The 21435-nt window shown below is 40.1% G+C and overlaps 1 protein-coding gene across 4 annotated transcripts in view; it reads right to left on the reverse strand.

The window, feature by feature from the left end:
• IleRS (Isoleucyl-tRNA synthetase) overlaps positions 1-21435 on the reverse strand; it is a 173882-nt gene that overhangs the window by 48045 nt on the left and 104402 nt on the right. For all 4 annotated transcript variants that reach the window (XM_067106897.1, XM_067106896.1, XM_067106895.1 and 1 more), the window contains 2 exons: positions 18981-19123; positions 16946-17102 (listed from right to left, as the gene is read on the reverse strand). In XM_067106897.1, the coding sequence (XP_066962998.1) occupies positions 16946-17102; positions 18981-19123 (300 nt within the window). The remainder of the gene's footprint in view (positions 1-16945; positions 17103-18980; positions 19124-21435) is intronic.

The following is a 21435-nucleotide window of genomic DNA, read 5'->3' on the forward strand; positions in this document are numbered from 1 at the left end:
CCTTCCAGTCCCAAGAGGAGGGCGCCTATGGCTAACGCCCCTGGGTCTAGGACAGAGAGCAACAGGGGAGTCTTGCCGCCCTGGACGTGAAAAAGAGGTCCACTAGAGGATCGCCCCCACATTCTCCACAACTCTAAACATACCTCCTGTGAAGAGTCCACTGGCCTAGCAGCTGATTTTGCCGGGATTGAGAAGGTCTGCTCGATATTCTCTTACCCCGCAATGAACCTCGTGGAGAATAGGTGACCCGAGCATGAGTCCAGAGCAGGATTCTGCCAGGGATGAACAGGGAACGTAGATCGCACCCTGTTTTTTGAGGTACGCTTAGAGCTGTGGTATTGTCCCAATTGACGGACAATTCCTGCCTGCAACTTGGGCTTCAAGAATTGAAGAGTCAGAAAGATAGCACTCCACCTTTGAGATTTTTTCAAAAAACATGCAGGTGCAGACACCCTGTCCCTCTCCAGGTGCCTGACACTTCCTCCCCTCCTAGTGTTGCTCCCCATCCTTCCCTGGACGCGTCGGAAAACAACACTAGGTCGGGGCTCTGAAGACGAAGAGAAACCCCTTCTGCAAGCTTTAAGGGGTCGAACCACCACTTCAGATGATCCTTGATAAAAGGAGATATCGTCAAAATCTCTTCCAGATTCTCCTTTTCCCTCCAGTTCTCCGCCATGAAAAACTGGAGTGGTCTGGTGATGAGCCTCCCAGAAACAAACTTCTCCAGATGAGGAAATGGTCCCCAGCAAACTCATCCATTCCTCATCAGCATGTTTCTTTCCTAGAAAGGACGAAACTTTTCTACAAAGCAGTTGCCGCTCGGGATGGAAAAAGTCTAAAGCCACTGAATCCATCTGAACTCCCAGATAGACGCATGGACTGCGCCGGGATCAGATGGACTTTTCTTGGTTCACAAGAAGTCCCAGGGACTTCACAAATTTGAAGGCCAAAGTCAGGTCCTCCAGACACTTCTCCCGAGAAGAGGCTCGTGGAGGAGCCAATCGTCCAGGTAGAATCGACACACCGAACACCCGCCAGGTGAAGCCACCTCGCAACGCGCCATGATCACCGGAAGATCATGGGAGCGGTGCACAAACCAAGCAGAGCTCTGAACTGGAAGACTCGTCCCCCCAGCACAAACCTCAGGTACTTCCTTGATTGAGGATGAATGGGAACATGGAAGTACGCATCCTGTAAGTCCAGAGAGACCATCCAGTCCCCTGGTCTTAAAGCCCCTAGAACCGACTGGGGCGTTTCCATCTTGAATCTTTCCTTCGAAATAAAGCGATTCAAGACGCCTACATCTAAGACCGGTCTCCACTCTCCCGACTGTTTCGGGACTAAGAAAAGCCTGTTGTAGAACCCCGGAGAATCCAACTTCAGAACTTGTTCCACGGCTCTCTTCTCTAACAACTGCTCCAGGAGGTCCAAAAGAATTTGTTGCTTTTCCTCGGTGGTAAGACGGCGACAGATCCTGGGCGACGCAGGCAAAGGTGGAAACATGAGAAAGGGGATCTGTAACCCTCTCTAGAACAGTTAGTGACTGATAAGGCCCACTCTCGCTCTCCAGGCTCCACAGAAATAAAGAAGCCTGGCTCCCAGGTGTCTGGAGGTGAAAGGAGTCACTTTTTTTCCCTAGTTTAGAGGGGGCTGCTCCTGGTGAAAACCTTCCTCGCGAGACGACGAGAGGAAGAAGTTCCTCCTGGCAGCGGCTTTCTTCTTCCTGGAGGACAAAACTGAAGCAGAAGAAGAAGAAGGAGCTGGAGGACGCCTAGAAGAATGAGTCAACAGATCTTTGCGTGGCCTTCTCCTTAAGACTTGCGGAGATGTCCCTAATCAAAGACTGGGGAAACAGATGGTTGTGGGACAAAGGGGCTAACAATAACTCTGCCCTTTGCGTAAGGAGAGACAGACTTTAGCTGTGAAGTCAGAAACAAGGCTCCCTTTCTTTAAGAGGCCCGTACTAAAGTGGAGACGCCAGTTCTTCTGTGATCCATCCCTGACTGCCTTGTCCATACAGTTAAGGACGCTAGAGAGCTCCTCAGGGTAATTGAACTGGTATTCGGCTTAAGATCTAAAGCTCCCAAGCACCAGTCCAAAAAATTAAACACCTCCATGGTGCGGAAGAGACCTTTGAGATGATGGTCTGTCTCTGACAAGGTCCAAGAAACCTTAGCAGTAGGCAGATGTGACCTTCTGGAAGCGTCGACAAGACTGGTGAAATCCCCTTGAGAAGAGGAAGGAACTCTAGGCTGAGATCTTCTCCGTCTCATACCACATACCAGCCTTGCCTGAAAGCTTAGACGGAGGCACAGCGAAAGAGGTTCTGCTATGGGACTGCCTCCATCCACACGTTGGACTTTCTCTTGAAAGCCCTCTGGTCGCCAACGGTTAGTCATCTTCAAAACCCGGCGCTCTCCTAGCTTTGGAAGAAGCTAACTGAGAAGGAGGAGAGAGAGGAGCCGAAGGTTTAAACTTGTCTCCGAACAAGTCTTTAAGCAATCCGGTCAAAACTTGATAATCGGAAGTAGAGGAAGCAGACGAGGGCTCGACGTCAGCAGTGATCCGACCGCCAGGAAACCTCCCGCCACAGCCGGAGAAGCAACTAAGTCACCCAACACTTTAGGGGAACGTGGTTGCCTTGAGGTCCAAACTAAGAAGAGATCTTCTTTTCCCAGACGAAAGAGAATGCTCCGTAACGCCCTGAAGAGCAACCGGCGATCGCCCTGAGGAGCCCTGGAGAGCTGCCCTGAAGAATGGCCGACACTGGCGCCACGCCTAAAAACCGGAAGAGCGTCTTGTCGAAGGCCCCGTACAGAAGCGCCCTGAAGAGCGCTACCGTTGCCTTCGGAAGAAGCTGCCGCCATGTTGGACGAGCGCCACGACGAGGACCAGAGAGCTAACAGGCGCATAAGGCGACGCACACAGGCGGCGGAGACGCACGAAAGGAGCAGGAGAAGGAGACTTCCTTGGATCTCTTGACAGGTAAAAGTCAAGTCCTTGCATTTATTTGTGAGCAGAGTCCTTCTCAGCAATAAGAGAGAAGACAACTGCCGCTGCATCTCCAACAAATCTTCTTAGATGGAGAAGAATCATGTCTGGGAGGAGACAATCCTATGGGGAAGACGATGGGCGAGGGGACGCCTTCTTCCTCACAGAGCAAGAAAGGTTCTCTCCTAGAGCGACTGGGGCGCCAGAAACATCCTCATCAGACGTAAATCCTAGTCCTCTCTCTGGCGTGTGGAAAAGCTTCAAAATAACTAGCCGACGAAGAAGACTGGATTTCAGAAGCGCCCTTGAACACAGCTCCTCTTGGAGAGGACGCAGAGTCTCCATTTAGAATTTCCACCCTGCGCAGGGAGGACGCCGAGGACTAAAAGCAGTCCTTGAGAATGCTACGCCAAGCACGATCCTGGCAGCCTGGGAAGCTTGTACAACAGATCCTGCCAAGGACGTGCCAGATCGGTGGGAAGCCCCCGTACCTTCAGGCGGCTTTCGACACATGCCTTCTCCTGAGTCCCGGGAGCTGGACAGCCGTCCAGGCTCAGAAATACTATGGGGTCGACTGACGCCCCTCCACAACACTGGGACACCACCACAGCACTTGGAGAGATGTCACTTGTTTTCGAAGGCACACGGATGGAACTCATGACTGGCGCCAGCTTCAACCTCCACAGACACAACATCAGGCCCGGCAAAACCACAGGGACAGGTGCAACATCAACTACATTAGGATTATCAGGAGGAAATAACCTGACTCTTGCATTGGCCACCCTGGAGGAAGACCTCCTAACCCTGTCACGCCCAACTTGCGTAACACACGGTAATCATAAGACTTCCAGCTCGCATCCGATAAAGGTTCACACTCTACATCGATCATCTATAAGACAAACATGCCCCTACACTAAACAAACCGAGTGAGGGTTCACCAAGCTTTCGGGTAGTCTCACCTACAATCACCATGCAACATACACCGAAACTAGCAGAACTAGAACCAGACATATTTAAAGAGGAGGTCATAAGCAAAATCCACAACAGTCCAGAAAGCTGCAGCTAACTACAGTCCAAGAATCAAACCAAAAGTCAAGAGAATACTAAGTGGGAATAAGCAAGCTAATCTTAAACTAGAGGCGGAGGTACTGTAACAGATGTTAACAGTGCACCGGCGACAGAGAAAATCTAGAAATGGGAATGTTCCCATCTCCGCCTCCCAGCGAAGGGAATGAGTACTAATCCACCTGGCCAGCACTGCAGCTGAAGCCTTGAAATTCTGTCGGATTTCGAGAAATACAGCTATATATATATTCAACAGGTGTGTCGCAACAAATTTGAACTCTATGGGTAGCAAAGGGGAGTGCTTCTGGAATGCCAATTTTAACTTTGGTAATCCCATTTGTTTGTATCTTCTCAAACTTGTGTTGAATGTCTGAAACTAGGGTGGTGTCTGTATATCTAAGAAAGCAGAGAAACTCTGATGTTTACAAGGGTACAGGTGCTGAAAATTCTTCTAAAATGGCACCTGGAGCAATACACAACTGCTGCTTCTGATATATGGCCACAATTGTTTTCCAATTCATTCATAGAATCCATGATACCTTTGAAAAACTCCCTTACTGGGAAGAGAGGTCGAAAGCATCTCCAACCAGTTGGGCAAAGTAGATGCAGAAGTTAGTACAGCCAGCATGGAATTTCCAGAAGTTTGAGTCGCTTCTCCTTAGCTGGAGAATACAAGACACATGTACTCTGAGAAAGCTAGAAAGTCAGAAAATAATTTGCTCTGAGGCTACTAGGAGTCATACAGCAATTCTTGAACTCAAAATTTGTTCAATACTTTCCTTACAGCAGATAAAGGGGGAAGGCATATGAGTCTGAATTGGGCCAAACTTTAAGAAATTAATCTGCCATTCAAGCTTGGGGGCCCTCAAACGAGTAGTAGTAGACGGTAGTTACTGTTAATCCACAAGCTAATAACTCCATATTTGAGTGCTCCTCTCATTCCACAACAACTGCTAGACTTGCAGATGTAATGACCACTCTGTAGGTAGGTTTGTTCTTCCTGAATCTCAACTGCTAAAAACACTGTCCTTCTGCAGAATGAACTAACGAACCAATATCATGTTCATTTCACTCGAAGCAATCTTTCCGCTATGACTCAGTTTCTGACCAGGGATAAACCTGCTACAAATCTTCAATAGGCTTTCTAAAAGCCCTGACATCTCATAAGGTTTACCAGTTGTAGTATTGACTATTCTATGGTGTATTGTAAGTCAGTGTAACGGTTAATTTGTCATAATTCTTGTTTTGTGTTACAGGGCACACAGAAAACAGTGCCTGGATATAGGTTTAAGAACAAAATAGTCAACTCTTAGTTTCGCTCATCCCTCCAACAGAGCTCACACAATGATGGTCCGGGGTTACTTTACAAGTTTAATGAACATTTGCTGTACGTTGTAATTTGTTACACCAAGAATGGTGTAATTGTGCCTGATTATTATGACAAATTCCTCCAGTGAGGCTTTCATTTCCTAAAAGAAAGCCATTACCAGGTAAGAAACTACTTAAGGCTAAAATTTTCAGAGAAGCAAGAAGTACAATGGTCTCGAGAAGCAAGAAGCGCTATTTGTCTTCTGACAGGCAAGCCTGCAAATTGCAAAAGTATACTCATCACCAGATAAGAATATGCTGAGGGTTGACTGAAAACATAATGCATGGAGACTGAGCCAGGTGAAAGGCTGAAATAGATCCATGGCCTTTGAGTACTGAAGTCAACAGAGTAGGCCAACTTGAACCAGTGATCAGTAATAAATTCTTGCTTCAAAAGTTGACACCAAATTCTTAAGAATACCTATATAGAGGTGCTGTACATGCCAAAACAAAAGAGCCTGAATAGCAATACCTTCTCTGTTTGCCACACGAAGGAACTTGCAATATGATCGAGGATGGTGGTACAAGAAAAATGTCTCCTGTATGTCCACTTAAACATCCAATCGTCTTTTGGAAAGTCACTAAAACCATGCTGGAAAAAACCAAATACTGTAGCATGGGGACAGACGCATCAAGTTCTTCATTGTCAATATGTCCAACACTGGGCGCCAATCTCCAGTTGCTTATGACTCTAGGAAAAAGTCGGAGGTAAAATCCCAGTGAATTACCAACACCTGCTCCACTGCAGTCTCTCTAATTACAACCTCCTACTGAAGAATGAGATACTTCTGCTTGAGAAGACACAAAGGAATGGCTATAAACTCTCCTTCAGTACCTCCGCTACTTTAAGGTTCTGTTCCTAACTCTCTCAAAGCATGCTAGGAGGCCTGTAATTGGCCTCCTACCAAAACCTGAGGGCTGAATAGATCCCTGAGAGGTATGAAATACGACTTGTACCAACATATCATCCCTTATTGCCTTAAAGAGAGTCAGGCTTAGAAGACAACCTGAAGGAGAAACCAAAAAAGCCGCCATCTCTTGTGCAGAATAAGCCTTTTACGACAAATGGGTGATTACCTTAGTTTTATAAATTTCATCACTGTTACTTTGTTATTTTAATTTTCTGGCACTACAGTATACATTTAAGAAATGTAGACAAAATACACTGTTAACTTTATTGGGTGTTTGTAAAGCCAGTCCTCTCATTATGTTTGGAATAACGCAATGGTGGTCATCGTGACGTCATATGACGTACGGAAGATGGGAGTTAGGAAGACAGTGATGGAGAAGTTACGAGTCAGCGGTGGTGGCAGAAGGTTGTGAGCGCTCTTGTTTGAGGTTTGTGGATCAGTTTGTAATGCTTTCTTTTGCTTGTTGTGGTGATATCCACAGTCCAAGAATCAAAACCAAAAGTCAGAGAATACTTAAGTGAGACCAAGCAAGTTAGCAAATCAGAGCGGAGGTACTGTAACAGTGTTAACAGTACGTGACAGAAAATCTGAATAGAAAATGGGAATGGTGGCGATTCCCGCCTCCCAGAGCGGGAATGGTACCAACCACCTGGCCACACTACGTGTGCCGCGAGTTTGAAATTCTGCTCCGGTTTGAGAAATACAACTATATATATATCTCAGCAGGTAAGTGTCATGAACAAATTTGAACTTATGGGTAGCTCTCTGAACACAATTTTACTGTCCATTTGTTTATATCTCTCAAACTTTGTAAGTTGAATGTCTGGACTATCATATCTAAGAAAGCAGAAAACTCTGATGTCTAAAATAGACAAAACACACACTTCTGAAATGGCATCTGTGACAATACAAAGCAAGGAATGATAGATGGGCACAATTGTTTTCCAATTCATTCATAGAGATGATAATGCCTGGAGAAAATGCAGATGAGAAGAGACCATGGAAAGAGATTTCCAACCACTGGAAGATGAAGGGGACAGTGAGGTAATTAGTACAAGAAAGTGGAATAGAAGGTAGTTAATAGAAGCTTTCTCAGCAAAAAGGAAATACAAGACACATATAAACAGCTACAGGACAGTGAAAAGATTTGACTCTGATATTAAGTTTTAGAAAAGTCAAAGCAATTCTTGAACTCAAAATTTGTTCAATACTCACAGTCAGCAGACAAGGGATGGCAGTTAGTCAAAATTAGGTCATTTAGAAAAATCTGCCATGAAGAAAGGGGCTTTACTAGAAGTAGTAAATAGACGGTAATTGAAGCTAAAGAAAAAGGCACAAGCTAATAACTCCAGGTATATGGGTAAATCCTCATTCCACAAAACTGCTAGACTACAGATGGATGATAGTAACTGAAAGGTAAAGGTTTGTTCTTCTTCCTGAAGCAAACTGGTAGCTAGACTGTTTCTGCAGAATGAACTAATGGGACCAATATCAACACTCATTTCATGCAATGCCAAATTTAAAAATTCAGTTTGACCAATAATAAAACTGCTACAAATTCTTGCTATATATTAGATTTCTAAAAGCCTGACATCTGATGAAATAACGTTTCCTTATACTTACCCAGCTATTCTATGGTGTATTGTAAGTCAGTGTCAGCGACAGTATTCAAATTCTTGTTTTGTGTTACAGGTGATCCTTCTAAAAAACAGTGCCTGGATCGGTTTATCAGGAACCGTTCAAGAACTCATAAGTTTTGCCCCACTGCAACAGAGGGACAAGGTTAATGATTATGCTCGGGGTTATACAAGTTTAGACATTATTTTATCGTAAAAATGTGTTTCACACCACAATGTAGTGTAGTTACATTATTATGACAAATTCTCCAGGTGGGCCATTTCCTAAAAAAAGCCATTACCAGGTAAGAAACTACTTGCAACAAGTTAAAATTCTTCCGGAACCTTTAAAGGTGGCTGACTCGAGGTGGTTTACTGCCTCTGTCTTCTGACTGGCAAGCCTTATATTGTGCAAAAGGATATAAGGGATCCATCACACAATAAAAAATGCTGAGGGGACCTTATTTAGAATCATGGCTGCATGGACGACTGATGCCAGATCAGGTGAAGCAACAGATCAACAAAGCCTTTGGATCACCTAACATCACCAGGTAAGGCCAAATACCAGTGACTTAAAACTAATAAATTCTTGCCTAAACCATGTTCTCCAACATTCTTAAAAAATACCTAACACCAAGTGTGTACATGTGCTAAACAAAGAGCCTTGAACAGCAATACCTTCTCTGTTTACATCGAAGGGCCCCACTTGCACTTTTGAATGAGTTTGTAGTGGTACAAGAAAAATGTCACCTGTATGTCAAACTTAAACATCCAAGTCTTTCAAGATAAGTTTAGAAATGAGCAGATCTGACAGCAAGCATTTGGGGATGGAATGGAAGTGGAGAGAAGAGAATGTCCTAGATTTAGCAGGATACAGGGTGAGTATAAAGGATGGAAAGGATAAGTCGAAGATTGGCTTGTGGTGCATGGAGGAGTGAAATATCTGGGGATAGAGATAAGAATGAGGAGTTAAAAGGAAAAAGCTTTAGAAGTGACAGAAGGGATAGATAGAGATGAACTTGGGATAAAGAAAAGGTTCAAAGATAATCTTATCCAAACTAGATGAAGTATATCTAAAAGATACTCTAATGGAAAATTACAGAAAAATGAAAAATTATTTTAAAAATAGAAAGGACAGAGATTTTATAATTAGGTATGAGAAGACAGAACTAGAGTGTAGTAGAGAAAGAAAAGCATGCTTGAAGGAGAAGCAAAGGGTTTTCATGTATTACAATAAGAGTCTCACTGACAAAAAAACAAATGGTATTAGCAGCTTGTGATCCAGGAGAGTTGGTGTAAAAAACAGTGTAACAGATAATGAAAAGAATATTTGAGGATTAGAGAATAAAGAGGAAGGTGCATGGTGGGGATCAGAAGGGTTGTGAGAATTTTTGGGGGAGGAAAACCAAAGATATTGGGGAAAATGAAATCAAGGTAAAGGCAGAAGAAATCCTTTAAATAGAGAAAGGAAAAGTAACATTTTGTGCAATATGCAAATTGGAATGGCATTGGGCCAGAGGACTGTCCTCAGAATTTTCAAAATAAGAAGAAACTCAGAATCTGGACAAGAAGAAGAAAAAGTTTATATAGGAAAAGTTAGCAAAATAGAAGAAAGAATCTTGGGAAAGGTTGATGCAATTTTAGACACAAGATGTCTTTGTGGGAATTGTGACTAGCACGCATTATCATGGGTTTGAATCAGAAAGAATTAAAGAGAATGAATGATACTAAGAAAGAGTCTAATAAAGTATTCAATTTGGGTGAGTCATCATACAAGTTGAAAGGAGTAATGGAAATACCAGTGATATTGAAAAACAAAAGTTTTATTTGAAGACAGAAATTTTGCAGGGTGATGTACCATGGTTACCATGTAAGAAAACCATGAGTAAAATGGTTATGACCATAAATTTAAAGAGAATTGTGTTAAAATAGAAGTATTAGGGAAATGAAGGTAAAGTTAAGAGAAGATAAACAGGGTCACCTAAGAATACCAATTTTGAAGAGGAAGGTAGAAGAACAACTGTTAATGGAGGGATGGAAGGAAAGAGCCTAAGGGAAATTAAAGGTACAATGATGAAATTACATCTACAATTTGGTAACAGAAGTGGAGAGATAAAATATGGAAGCTAACAGAAGCAGCACAGTGGAGTGATGGTTTAAGAGATAAAGGAAAAAGAAATAAAAAGTTACTAACCGACTTGAATGCAAGTTGTGAAGTATGTAAAGATATAAAAGAAATCCAGCTAAACCAGTAGTGGGATTTTCTTGGAGTAAACATTTAATGAAGTTGTAGCAATGGATGTGGGAGAGATAGAAGAGAAAAGTTCTTGGTAATGGTAGATATGGAACAAGGTATTGTCAGGTTTTTTGGATAAAAGACAAGAAACCAAAAACTATTATAAAGACACTTTTTGATGGGTGGTTTGCAATATTTGGAGCACCTTCTAAAATATTATCAGACAACGGGGAGAATTTCAAAATGAAAAAGTAAGGAGGATGGCAGAAAGATGGAATATTAAAAATGTTGGCCACAGCACCAGAATCTCCAATGGATTGTAATGGATAATAAGAAAGCTTAAGAAAGATGAAAGATGATGAGGAAGTGGATTGGCAAAGCAAAGATGGGTAGTGAGTGCCAGGAACTGTAATAAATAATGTGGTTTTCTCCCTAACAATTAGGGTTCTTTAAATTTAATGGGAGAAGAAGTAGTCTGCAGAATGGAAAGAAAGCATATTACTAATGTTCAAAGCCTGTCATCAGAAAATTGCTCTAAAAGAAAAAGTATTGATACACTGAATGCAATGCATAAGGCCAGAGAAGTGTTTATCAAAAATAAAATAGAAAATGTCAAACTATAAGAGAAAATGAAAATGAATGAAGACCTGATGAATATCAGGTAAAACAGTGTGCATCAAAGAGAGGGAATACATAGATGGGATTCAAAGACTATCACCAGAAAAGGAAAAGATACTGGTAGACAAAACACACTGGAGAAGGAATGCAGATCAAAGGAAGGAATATAGAAAGGAAGGAAAGATGATAATTGGCTGGAGAAGGAAATGTAGAAGAGACATAGAAAGAGATGGAAGATGACATGGAAGATGAAAGGGGAGTTAGTAAAGAAGAAAGTGAGTTAATAGAAGAGATAAAATTCAAAATAGAAAATAGATTTAGAGCTATAAACAAAATTACAGGACAAGTAGAAGAAGGGACTTTATTAAGTCTTGCAGGAAAAAGAAAAGATCAAGCAAATCTTGGGCTGATTCAGTACAATGTACAAGACTCACAGTTAGGTGACAAGGGATGGAGATTAACTTAAGAGATTATAGTCATGTAGAAAAAACTGAAAATGAAGAAGTAGTTTTGCTAGGATTTTAAAATAAAATGCAAAATGAAGCTAAAGAAAAAGAACTACAAAGTTGGAGAGAAAACAATATAAATGAGGAGGTAAATGATGTTGGACAAAAGCTATATCTACAAGATGGATAGTAACTGAAAAGGGAAAAGGGGAACAAAGGATATGTAAAGCAAGATTGGTAGCTAGAGGTTTGAAGCAGAAATGGTTGAATGGGGAAAAGATGCTCCTACATGCAATGCTGAAATTTTAAAATTTTGTTTGACAATAATTAAATTGAAAGACTGGAATTGTTACATTTAGATGTAAAACTGCATATCTACAGGGTGATGAAATACAAAGAGAGGTTTATTTAAAACCACCTAGTGAAGATACTTAAGAGTGGATTATGAAATTGAAGAAAACTGTTTATGGGCTCAAGGATGCAGCAAAGGCATGGTATTGTAAGGTGGTAAGTGTTGGAGGAGCTTAAAGGTGAGAGAAGTAGATTAGAACCTAATACATTCTTTTGGAGGAAAGACAATAAATTGAATGGTATTTTATGTACACATGTTGATGATTTTTTTATGGAGAAACTGAAGGATTTTTAAAGGAACAATTGGGAAACTGAAAGGAAAATTGCAAGTAGGAGACCAAGAAAGTAAAAGTTTTAAGTATTTAGGAGTAATGGTAAAGCAAAAGGAAAACAGAATGTCTTAATCAATGGTAGTATCTAAATTCTATAAGAAAACTAGAAGCTAGAAGATTTACAGGTAATACAGTGTTAGGAAAAAATGAGTTAAAAGACTATAGGTCAGTGGTAGGACAGTTGAATTGGGTATCGCTACATACCATGCATGAAATATCATATGATGTTAGTGAATTATTAAATAAACTTTTAAAGACAGAACAACTCAAGATATGAAAAAGCTGATTAAAATAGTGAGAAAACTAAGTGCATAATGGGAGAAGTGATAATGAGTGAGTTAGAAGAAAAAAGATTTATTGGGAAACCTACGCAGATGCTTCATTTGGGAATATTGAAGATGGTCATACACAATTGGGTATGATATCCTTGAACAGTTGGTAAGGGGAGAAGTCCCATGCCGTGGAAATCCAAAATATCCAGAAGAATAGCACACTCACCATTGAAGCAGAAGCTCTGAGTGTGGGGGAGGCCATAGAAGGATTGGTATATTTCAAACATTTGTGGGAAGAGATAGGGAAAATTAGTAGCATTAGTTAAAATTGATAGTAAAACACTAATGACTTCAATTAAATCAAGTACAGGAGTAAGTAGTAAGGGATTAAAAATTGATGTTGCAACAATAAGAGAAACAACAGAAACTGGAGGAATAAAGGAGGTTAGATAGATAAAAGGAAAGCATCAAATAGCTGATGTATTGACTAAAGCAGGTATTTCAGGGGAAAATATCAGAAATTACGTAGAGGTTAAAGAATTGGAGAATAATGGAAATTAGAGGGGATCAGGATAAGTAGAGGTTGTAAGGGAAGGAGAAGGAGATAAGTGTGATCATCTGTCAATTTTATAAATTTAACCATTATTATTTTGTTATTTTCACTTTCTGGGTTAGTGAAGTGCATATAGGTGTTATACATATAAGAAATGTAGACAAAATATGCTATTTATTTTATTGGGTGTTTTGTAAAGCCAGTCCTCTCATTATGTTTGGAATGGTGCAATGGAGGTTGTTGTGACATCTAAGACATGCGGAAGAGTGCGGAAGACGGGAGTTAGGAAGACGGTGACGCAGAGAAGTGACGAGCTAGCGGTGGTGGCGGAAGGTTGTGAGCACTCTCATTTGCAGTTTTTTGATCGGTTTGTAAGTCTTTCTTTTGTTTGATGTGGTCGTGAACTGACTTGGGTGAGAAGTGCAATGGGAACAGTGCAATGGGAACAGGTGTGTAAATTGAGTATTGTTACATATTGGTCAGGCTGGGTGTTTATTCATGGGAGCATAAGTGTTCTCACTTCTTCCAAACCGAGTTAGTATAAGCATGAGAACATTAGCCTGCAGTCAGAAATGGGTTTGATTGCACAAGTTAAACACCTCTTGCTGAAATCCCGCTGGCACCACAAAGGTACTAAACTGGCACCTGAGCCTCTCTAAGCTGGTGCAGAGAAGAGGCAATTATACTTTGCAAAAGTTCAGTAAAAGATAAAACTTTCAACAATCTAAACAGAGGCCTGGCCAACAAACACCATCCAAGCATGTCCAAAGCACTAGTCAGTCTCCAGTTCGTATCTTCAAAGAAACTAGAAAAAGAAAGCCAAATCTTTGAACGAAGATGATTTACGTGCCAATAGAGCACCCCTATCATAAGAGGCAGTTCTCCGCAACTTTAAAACCAAAAGACAAGAGCTGGAAGACTTGAAAGAAGCTTTGTGCCCCAGAGTACAAGAAAACTTACGAAATGGGCTCTAATGGGAGCCAAAATACTCAAAAGACAATTGAGAACTATTCTCTACATGGCCTCTTTCCTCCACTAAATGAGGATAAAGTGAAGTGCAACGCTCCATAAAATGCTGACAAACCAAAGGAGATTCCTCCAATTCAAACTTTTCTTCCATAAGAGGTTGACAGGTGACAGCACTCGAGTACCCGTAACACATCTGTGACTTCATGAAAGGGAGACAGGGAAAACACAGTCTGAAGTGACTCACCTGAGTCAACACAAGTCAGCTGAGCAAAAGAAATGAAACACCATAGAAAATGGGAAACATTGGGAGGCGGGGGAAGAGGAGTTATGACGACTCTCCCACCTTGTTCGAGAGCGACTCAACAGACTTGAGAGCAATCCCACACAATACATCCTTAGAAGGCTAAGTAGCTAGAATAATATCTAGCTTGGAAATAACAGGAGATATTGTAACCATGATAGGATAGGAGAAACATTAATTGAGGCAGAAGTAAGAGATTTATCGATAGCCGAAGAAAAGCATGTACAGAACAAACAAGTGCATTTTGCTGGAGAAAGAGGAATAGCAAACAAGGATTCAGAGTGAGAAATAGATGTACAAGGGATTGGTTTAACAATCAACTGAGTCAACATAACATCAGAGTACATACAACTCACTTCACACATTTTTAATAACACTGTCTATACCTACATAATCAGTCCTATCAGTGCTAACAACGGTAGAAATTGCATAAGTTGCGAAGATTAACGTTTACCAAAATGATCTTTCAGCTAACACATTAACCAAAATGATCTTTCAGTTAATGCACTAAACAAGACTCAGAGCGGGAAAACGAGAGGCAGGTGACAGAGGGCACAGAACTACATCACCCCAAGAACTGACCCGGTTCCATGGCAGCAGACTCTTCCAACTGTTGCAGGGCAGTCCTAGGCTCGGGCTACATATGGTCGAAGGAATCGACACCTTACCTCTTATGGGGGGAAAGCAAAAATGATCGCAAACTATGGGGACCCAGAATGGTTCCCTAACAAATTCAGACAAACCTTGTACTGACCAAAATAAGGTTTACGTCCCATTCTAACTCTCAATTCACTTTTCCTGAGCCGAAAGGGGAGTGGAAGGCAGATATAAAGAGGAAGTATCAGTACTACTAACTAAAGCATCAGCAAAGGAAATGCTAAGAATAAGTACGAAACTACAGACGAAGGACCTGGAGAAGGGGGTGAAATGACAGGTTGGCAATCTGACCTAGCTAGTTGCTTTCGCAATCCTTCTGCTTCCCCTCTCTTCCTATACTAATACTAATGAACTTAAGCAGAAAGCTCTTCGAAAATCCCTATTTCTTCACATCTATTCTCAAGATCACACTTTATACCACTGCAGCCATCACAAAGAGCGTCTATATCTTCAAAAGTCAACATCCTGCTTACATAGTAATCATTCCTACAGAACCTGACATTCTTAGCCTTGGTTCCAGTGAAAGGCATCCTAAGAAAAATAAACGTACAGTACCATAGTAGCAGCAAACAAACAAAACCATGAACTACCAACAAGCACCTACACACAATGGCAGCAAGGAGAATTCTAACAAGAGCTTAAACATTCGAAATGCCTGGTGGAGAATAGGTGTACTATACAGTTATCTGGGCAGGCCATTTGATATTTTGTTTGAATATCGACTCGCCTATTGGTATGGCGATACAGTATAAGCTATCTTTAACAGTAGGTAATATTCTACCTAAATAATATGGTATATATAAAATGGAATATGAAATTTAGGACAAAGCCCAAGTGCTGGGACCTGTCCGGTCATTATGTGCTGAAAGGTAAATTGAAAGTAAAAAGGCTTTAAGATGTAACAAGAGGAAAGCCTTGCAGTTGTACTGTGAAACAATTGTTAGGAAAGGGTGGAAAGTAAGATGAAAGAAAGCAAATATGAATGGAGGTACAGTAAAAGGAATGAAAGGGGTTGCAGCTAGGGGCCAAAGAGACAGTGCAAAGAATCCTAAGTCATAACTATAGTGCACTGATGGCACTACTCCCCTACAGGGCTGTTTAGCTTGGGAATGAGGAAGACCTCCATTTGAGCCTTGTAAGAGCCACAAGGATTAATCTTGGGGACCAAGAATTTTCAAATACAGAGGGGGTCGCTGTTATTTTCATCCACCACTGTGCTCATACTGGAAGTGACTAAAATATGATATCATATTGGTTTTGGCAAGCCCATTGTAAAAGCTTATGGCAGCTTCCCCGAAACACAGGCAGGTATTCAAAGGTCAAAGGTCATGAAATTAGTAACGTCCACTCACTATCTTTGAAAAAATATGGGAGTGAACTGTATTAATAATTATCCCTCACTAAGGGCTCCAAATACCTTTGTCTGCTTTTATCAGACCTATCACCAAATTCTTCAACATGTTTTCTCTTGTGGTTGAAGGTAGGGTTACTGCAAACTCTAAGAGGGACTGGGGCTTTCCCGACTTGATTCTTCTTCCTCCTAACTTACTTTACTGTTGCACCAGCTGTACTCAGTTCAACCCAAGATCTTACCAAAATGCCCCAATCTGTTTCATGACCCTTGTTAGACCTCAAAGGCAAGTCAACTTCTGATGGCACAAAATCATCCCACTTAAACAACTGCTCAGGTCATCATAAAGTTATGGAATTTTAAAGCAAGGCAGATATATTTGAGAAAAAAAATTTTGTACAAAACCATCACTTCATGAGCAAAAGTGACCTACCCCTAATTTCTTGCAATAAGATCAGACAGCATATGGAATGACCTTAAACATAACTGGAAATTTATTATTATTATTATTATTATTATTATTATCATTATATATATACACTGATTTAATGAGACCAGAGTCACATTTCTACACTCCCACAAGACTTGATATGTTCTCAAAAGAGAAATGAACACTGATGCATGGTAAAGAACTTAAACAACACTAGAGCATAGGAATTGACTGGAAAAGGTAACCCCCTACAGCCTTTTGGTGAATCAATAACTTCAGTGACTTCCTGACTGGTTTAGATTATATGCCAGCCCTATGACTTGTACGATGGGACTTGTGCAGCCCTATGCCAGCACAGGTCCCAGTATGAAAGCAGCCCCTAAGTGGTAAGGTATTGAAAGGACGAAGAGGTTAGGGTAGCCCACCCAACCTAGGCATGTAACTCCTCTATCAATGCCCTGGGAAAATTCCTACTTACCACTGGAAGGCCATGAGTGTCCCAACCAAACCGACGTTCTACATGATGTCCTGTCTGATGAGCCCATCGGGTCACAACATCCTTAATTGTTCCTGCTAATATGTGGCCATAATGGGGAAGGCCTGTGGCAAAGGGAGGGCCATCATAAAATGTAAATCTGAGAAAGAAAAAAAAAGAAATTTTACTCATCAACACAGATGGCCTTTTAAGGCATGCTACTCAATCAAGTGAAACCCCTATAGAGTGTGAACCTTGTAAAGAATACAAAATCTCACGTATCCTCAATTCACTGGCACTTACTGAAATTTGCATGTACTATAAGTAAAGGAAACTTATTGAAAATACTTTCATTAGCCTGTCTAGGAGTTACAATACAGTATGCACACGTAAACTACAGGAAAAATTTTCTCCCCCCCAAGTGATTATGTTGGTATGGGACTGACAACACAGAAAATGAAGATTATGAAAATCTTCCTTATAAATACCATAAACTCCTAAATTCTGATATTAAAAACAAAATTAATACAGTACTGTACAGGAAAAATGTTTTTTTCTAACTTCCAAAACTACACTATTATCACTCATACTCTATTTGCAATTAATTTCTAAGAAATAAATTATACATCCTACAAAACCCAGATATGCCTTATCTTACCATAAAATTCTAATTCTAAGCCGGCTGTCCGCAGTGAGCTAGGCTATGGCAACTGACGTTTTCCTATGTTATTTTACCTGCTGAACAAGAATTTAAAATAATATTTTGTCGGTTGGTTGTAACTAAAATGTAACTGACCTTTGAAAACTGCACATCTGTACCAGTGGGTCGCACACAGTCAAGGGTAAATTCCAGTTTAGCAGCAGCCAACCGGCAAAACATTACCTTAAACTCTTGTAAAGCAACTAAAATAACATAGAAAAACATCAATTGCCATAGTCTACCTCCACTGCACATTATTTGAAGCTTTCGTAAACGGGAAACAAAACCTTACCATTTCCGCTTTCAACTTGGGTGGCCTCTATAGGTCGCCATGGTAGAACGGCGCTGCACGCCTTATCTGCATTTTTAAAGATTTCTGGCAAGCTCGTATGTTCTGGCAAGAGGTAATTACTTTAAATTCTTGTTCAGCAAGTAAAATAACTCGGGAAAACGTCAAGTGCCAGTCTCTCGCAGCTCTCGCTAAGCGCAGAAAACCGGCAGTTGCTGACTGGTGAACCGAAAGCTAGCGCATGTGTGTTAAGGCTCAGAATCAGCAGTACTAGTAATGAATGAAAAGTGCCTTTGGAATGGCTCCCACTATCCATTTATTCGCCCTTCTTTTTATGCTTGTTTTTTGTATTCCAAATGACATATATAACAGGAAATACAACAAGGTACCCAAACCTTTTCCCTAGTTATTTACCCCACCAAAAACTCTGAATTCCCAACAGGTCCCCCTTCACGGTTAGCTATTCTCGAAAGGGTTTTACCACCAGTTCTAAGATAATTTACAGCTTAATTTTAGCTGAGTGACAAAATATTACTTTAAATTCTTGTTCAGCAGGTAAAAGTTCTATAGAGAAATGTCAACTGCCATAGCCTAGCTCACATGCGGACAGCAGGCTTAGATCTACCAAAGTGTAAAAATACTTAAAGATGACAAATGAATGACTTCACTATCAAAAACTTCTGAGAGTTGTCTCCACTTATTTCTATTTAATGCTGTCTTTCCTAACAATTAGGACTGTCTTCAATAAAAGCCCAGTAGCTGAGTTAAACGACTGAAAACAGCTGAAACTTTACTGAAATAGTCATATAGTGATAACTGAATATTTTCATAGTCCTTAAACACATTAGCTGCCCCAGGAGACTGCACTGAACCTCCTAAGATCATAACATATTGAATGGAAATCACTAAGCACTTTATATACTGTACATAGTCATTTAAAATTCAGAACAGCAACAGAATATAACTATAGTCCCAAAAACACAGAACCTCATAACAGACAAAATACAACACTGATCATCATAGAAGTGAAGCAGCTCTATTTGACTTACCTTGGTCTATCTTTACTCTGTTTCAGACAGGTATGAAAAGCATCAATTTTCTTCCAAAATTCAAAAACTTTCTCCTCTTCTGCTGGAAAAGATATCTTGTCAACTTCTGGCACTGGTTCCAAGCGTCCACAACTCATTTTGAACTGAAAATATTCCATGATTAGTGACACCAGGAAAGATGAACATCTAATACACAAATTTTCTATCACCCTTACCCTTCATTAGATACAAAACTGTATGTCTATCTATATAAATCTCTTTCACTTTGGGTAGAACATACCTCTGGTAGACAGCAGACTTTTGCTATACTGTATTGATGAGAAAAAAATACTAGTAAAATGCACAACCAGCAATATTATATAATTTGTTCATGTTATTGTGAACAACATATTAAGAGCACAAACTTCTACATGCATATGTATACTCTACTTCAATACACAAATAAACCTCAACAACATTTAAACAAGTCTCTCAGGTTCCAAAGACACCAATTTTTCTTTTATTTTTTCTTGCTTAGTTCTCCACTATTCCCTTATGTTACTTAGATACCCTACATTACTGACATTTTTAAATCAGTAAGCTCCATCAGAACAGGTACATTGACAATCATCATAATTATGTCTAGTGTCTGTACATTCACTTAAAAATATTTTCCAACAATCTCTTAGTGGATTTATTTCACCAGATAGCCTAATGCCTTTATTTTTTTATATACTACACAAGGAAATGAGTTTTTCCACTGGATTAGTATTACTCATGCAGCATTACAATCCTGTATGTAAAAGAATGGCGAAACAACTCACATTACAAAAATGTACAAAAATTTTAGAAAAATTTATGTGGCATTACTTAGGAGTCATGGACCAAGAGCTCCTACCAGCATAAGGTTGGTTTACTAAAAAAAATTAAAGAATCAGTCATGGAGGGACCTAAAGTCTGAATCCAAAAATAAGGCATGATCTGTAACTAATGATATAGCTCATAAGTGTTGAAAGTACATGAAAATATAGTTTCTAAACTGGCTGTCACAAACACTTGAAAAAATAAATCTCTTTCATAATCTCATCTCCTATCTAAAAAAAAATTATGTAAAATGATACATGAAATAACAGAAAACAAACTAATAAAAGACACTGATATACAATAGCAAGAAACACAACTGATACAAAATATGAAATAAAAATGCCTAAAAAGTAAACAAAATAGTGTAAAACTGGTAAAAATAAATATTTACAATACAGTATATATTATGGAAATTGACTAGTGTCTGAATTTAATGCTGGTTTTTGAAATGATATACAGATTTTGTATATAACTTTTTTACTTTCATAAACCATTATTACATTTTGAACCTGAAAATATAATTTTCCTACATTTTAGTGCATAACTCTGAACGCTTCTGATGTTGTTTCGCTATAAGTCAGTACCTTTGGAGATAGCGAACCCACCTTTATACCCTACATTCTGAGGAACCAATGTGTGAAAGCAGGATTTTTGGCTGAGGGAAAACATAAAACAAGTGAAATACAAAGTTGGATTTAACCTTACCTAATCTAGTTGGCAGGCTTCTTACCTACCTAAGGAGAAGAGGTGTTTGCCCTCTGGACCCTCACCTAATCTAACCAAGGATGCAGGGTCCTTACAATGGGCTGGACCTCCACTAACCTAGCTGGGGGGCTTTACCTCAACTGATCCCCCTCCACCTAACCTAACCTAGGATGCTGGGGTCTTTAATTAGGCCTAGACACCTGTCTAACCTAACCTAGGATGCTGGGTCCTTAACTAGGCCTAGACACCCACCTAACGTAACATCCGATGCTGGGTCCTTACCTAAGCCTAGACACCCAACTAACTTACCCAAGGGCACTGCAAATAAATAATAAGGTAGTCACCTAACCAACCAAACCTAATCTTGGCCACCAGAGCCTTAGAAAACATTCCATGAACTTATTTCAATCTGAATGAGAACTATCAATGGGATTAACATCCTTTTGATTTACTTGATTTGTATTTTCTCAATTTAATAACCACATTCACCCTGTACAATATATGGGCTGGGTCCACTACACCTACAAGTACTCATTTTCTAACAAAACCAATGTCAGAACATGCAAATTAAAACATAGGAAATTTATATTTTTCACGTCCCAATTGCAATAATGATTCATAGTCTTACCAGTAGAGATTGTGGAGGAATCCTTTAGATCCTCTGAAAAACTTGCCAGAAGATTATTTTAAGATGTTATTAAAAATTAACATACACTAGTACAGACTGCTACATTATTATTATTATTCAGAAGATGAAACCTATTCATGAGGAACAAGCCCCCAGGGACCAATGACTTGAAATTCAAGCTTCCAAAGAATATGGTGTTCATTAGGAAAAAGTAAGATGTAAAGGGAACTAAATTAAGAAGAGATCCCACTTATTAAAAACTTATTAAAAATGAAAAAA

Source organism: Macrobrachium rosenbergii, chromosome 7 (assembly GCF_040412425.1).
Source record: "Macrobrachium rosenbergii isolate ZJJX-2024 chromosome 7, ASM4041242v1, whole genome shotgun sequence".
In the NCBI taxonomy this organism is placed as follows: Eukaryota; Metazoa; Arthropoda; class Malacostraca; order Decapoda; family Palaemonidae; genus Macrobrachium; species Macrobrachium rosenbergii.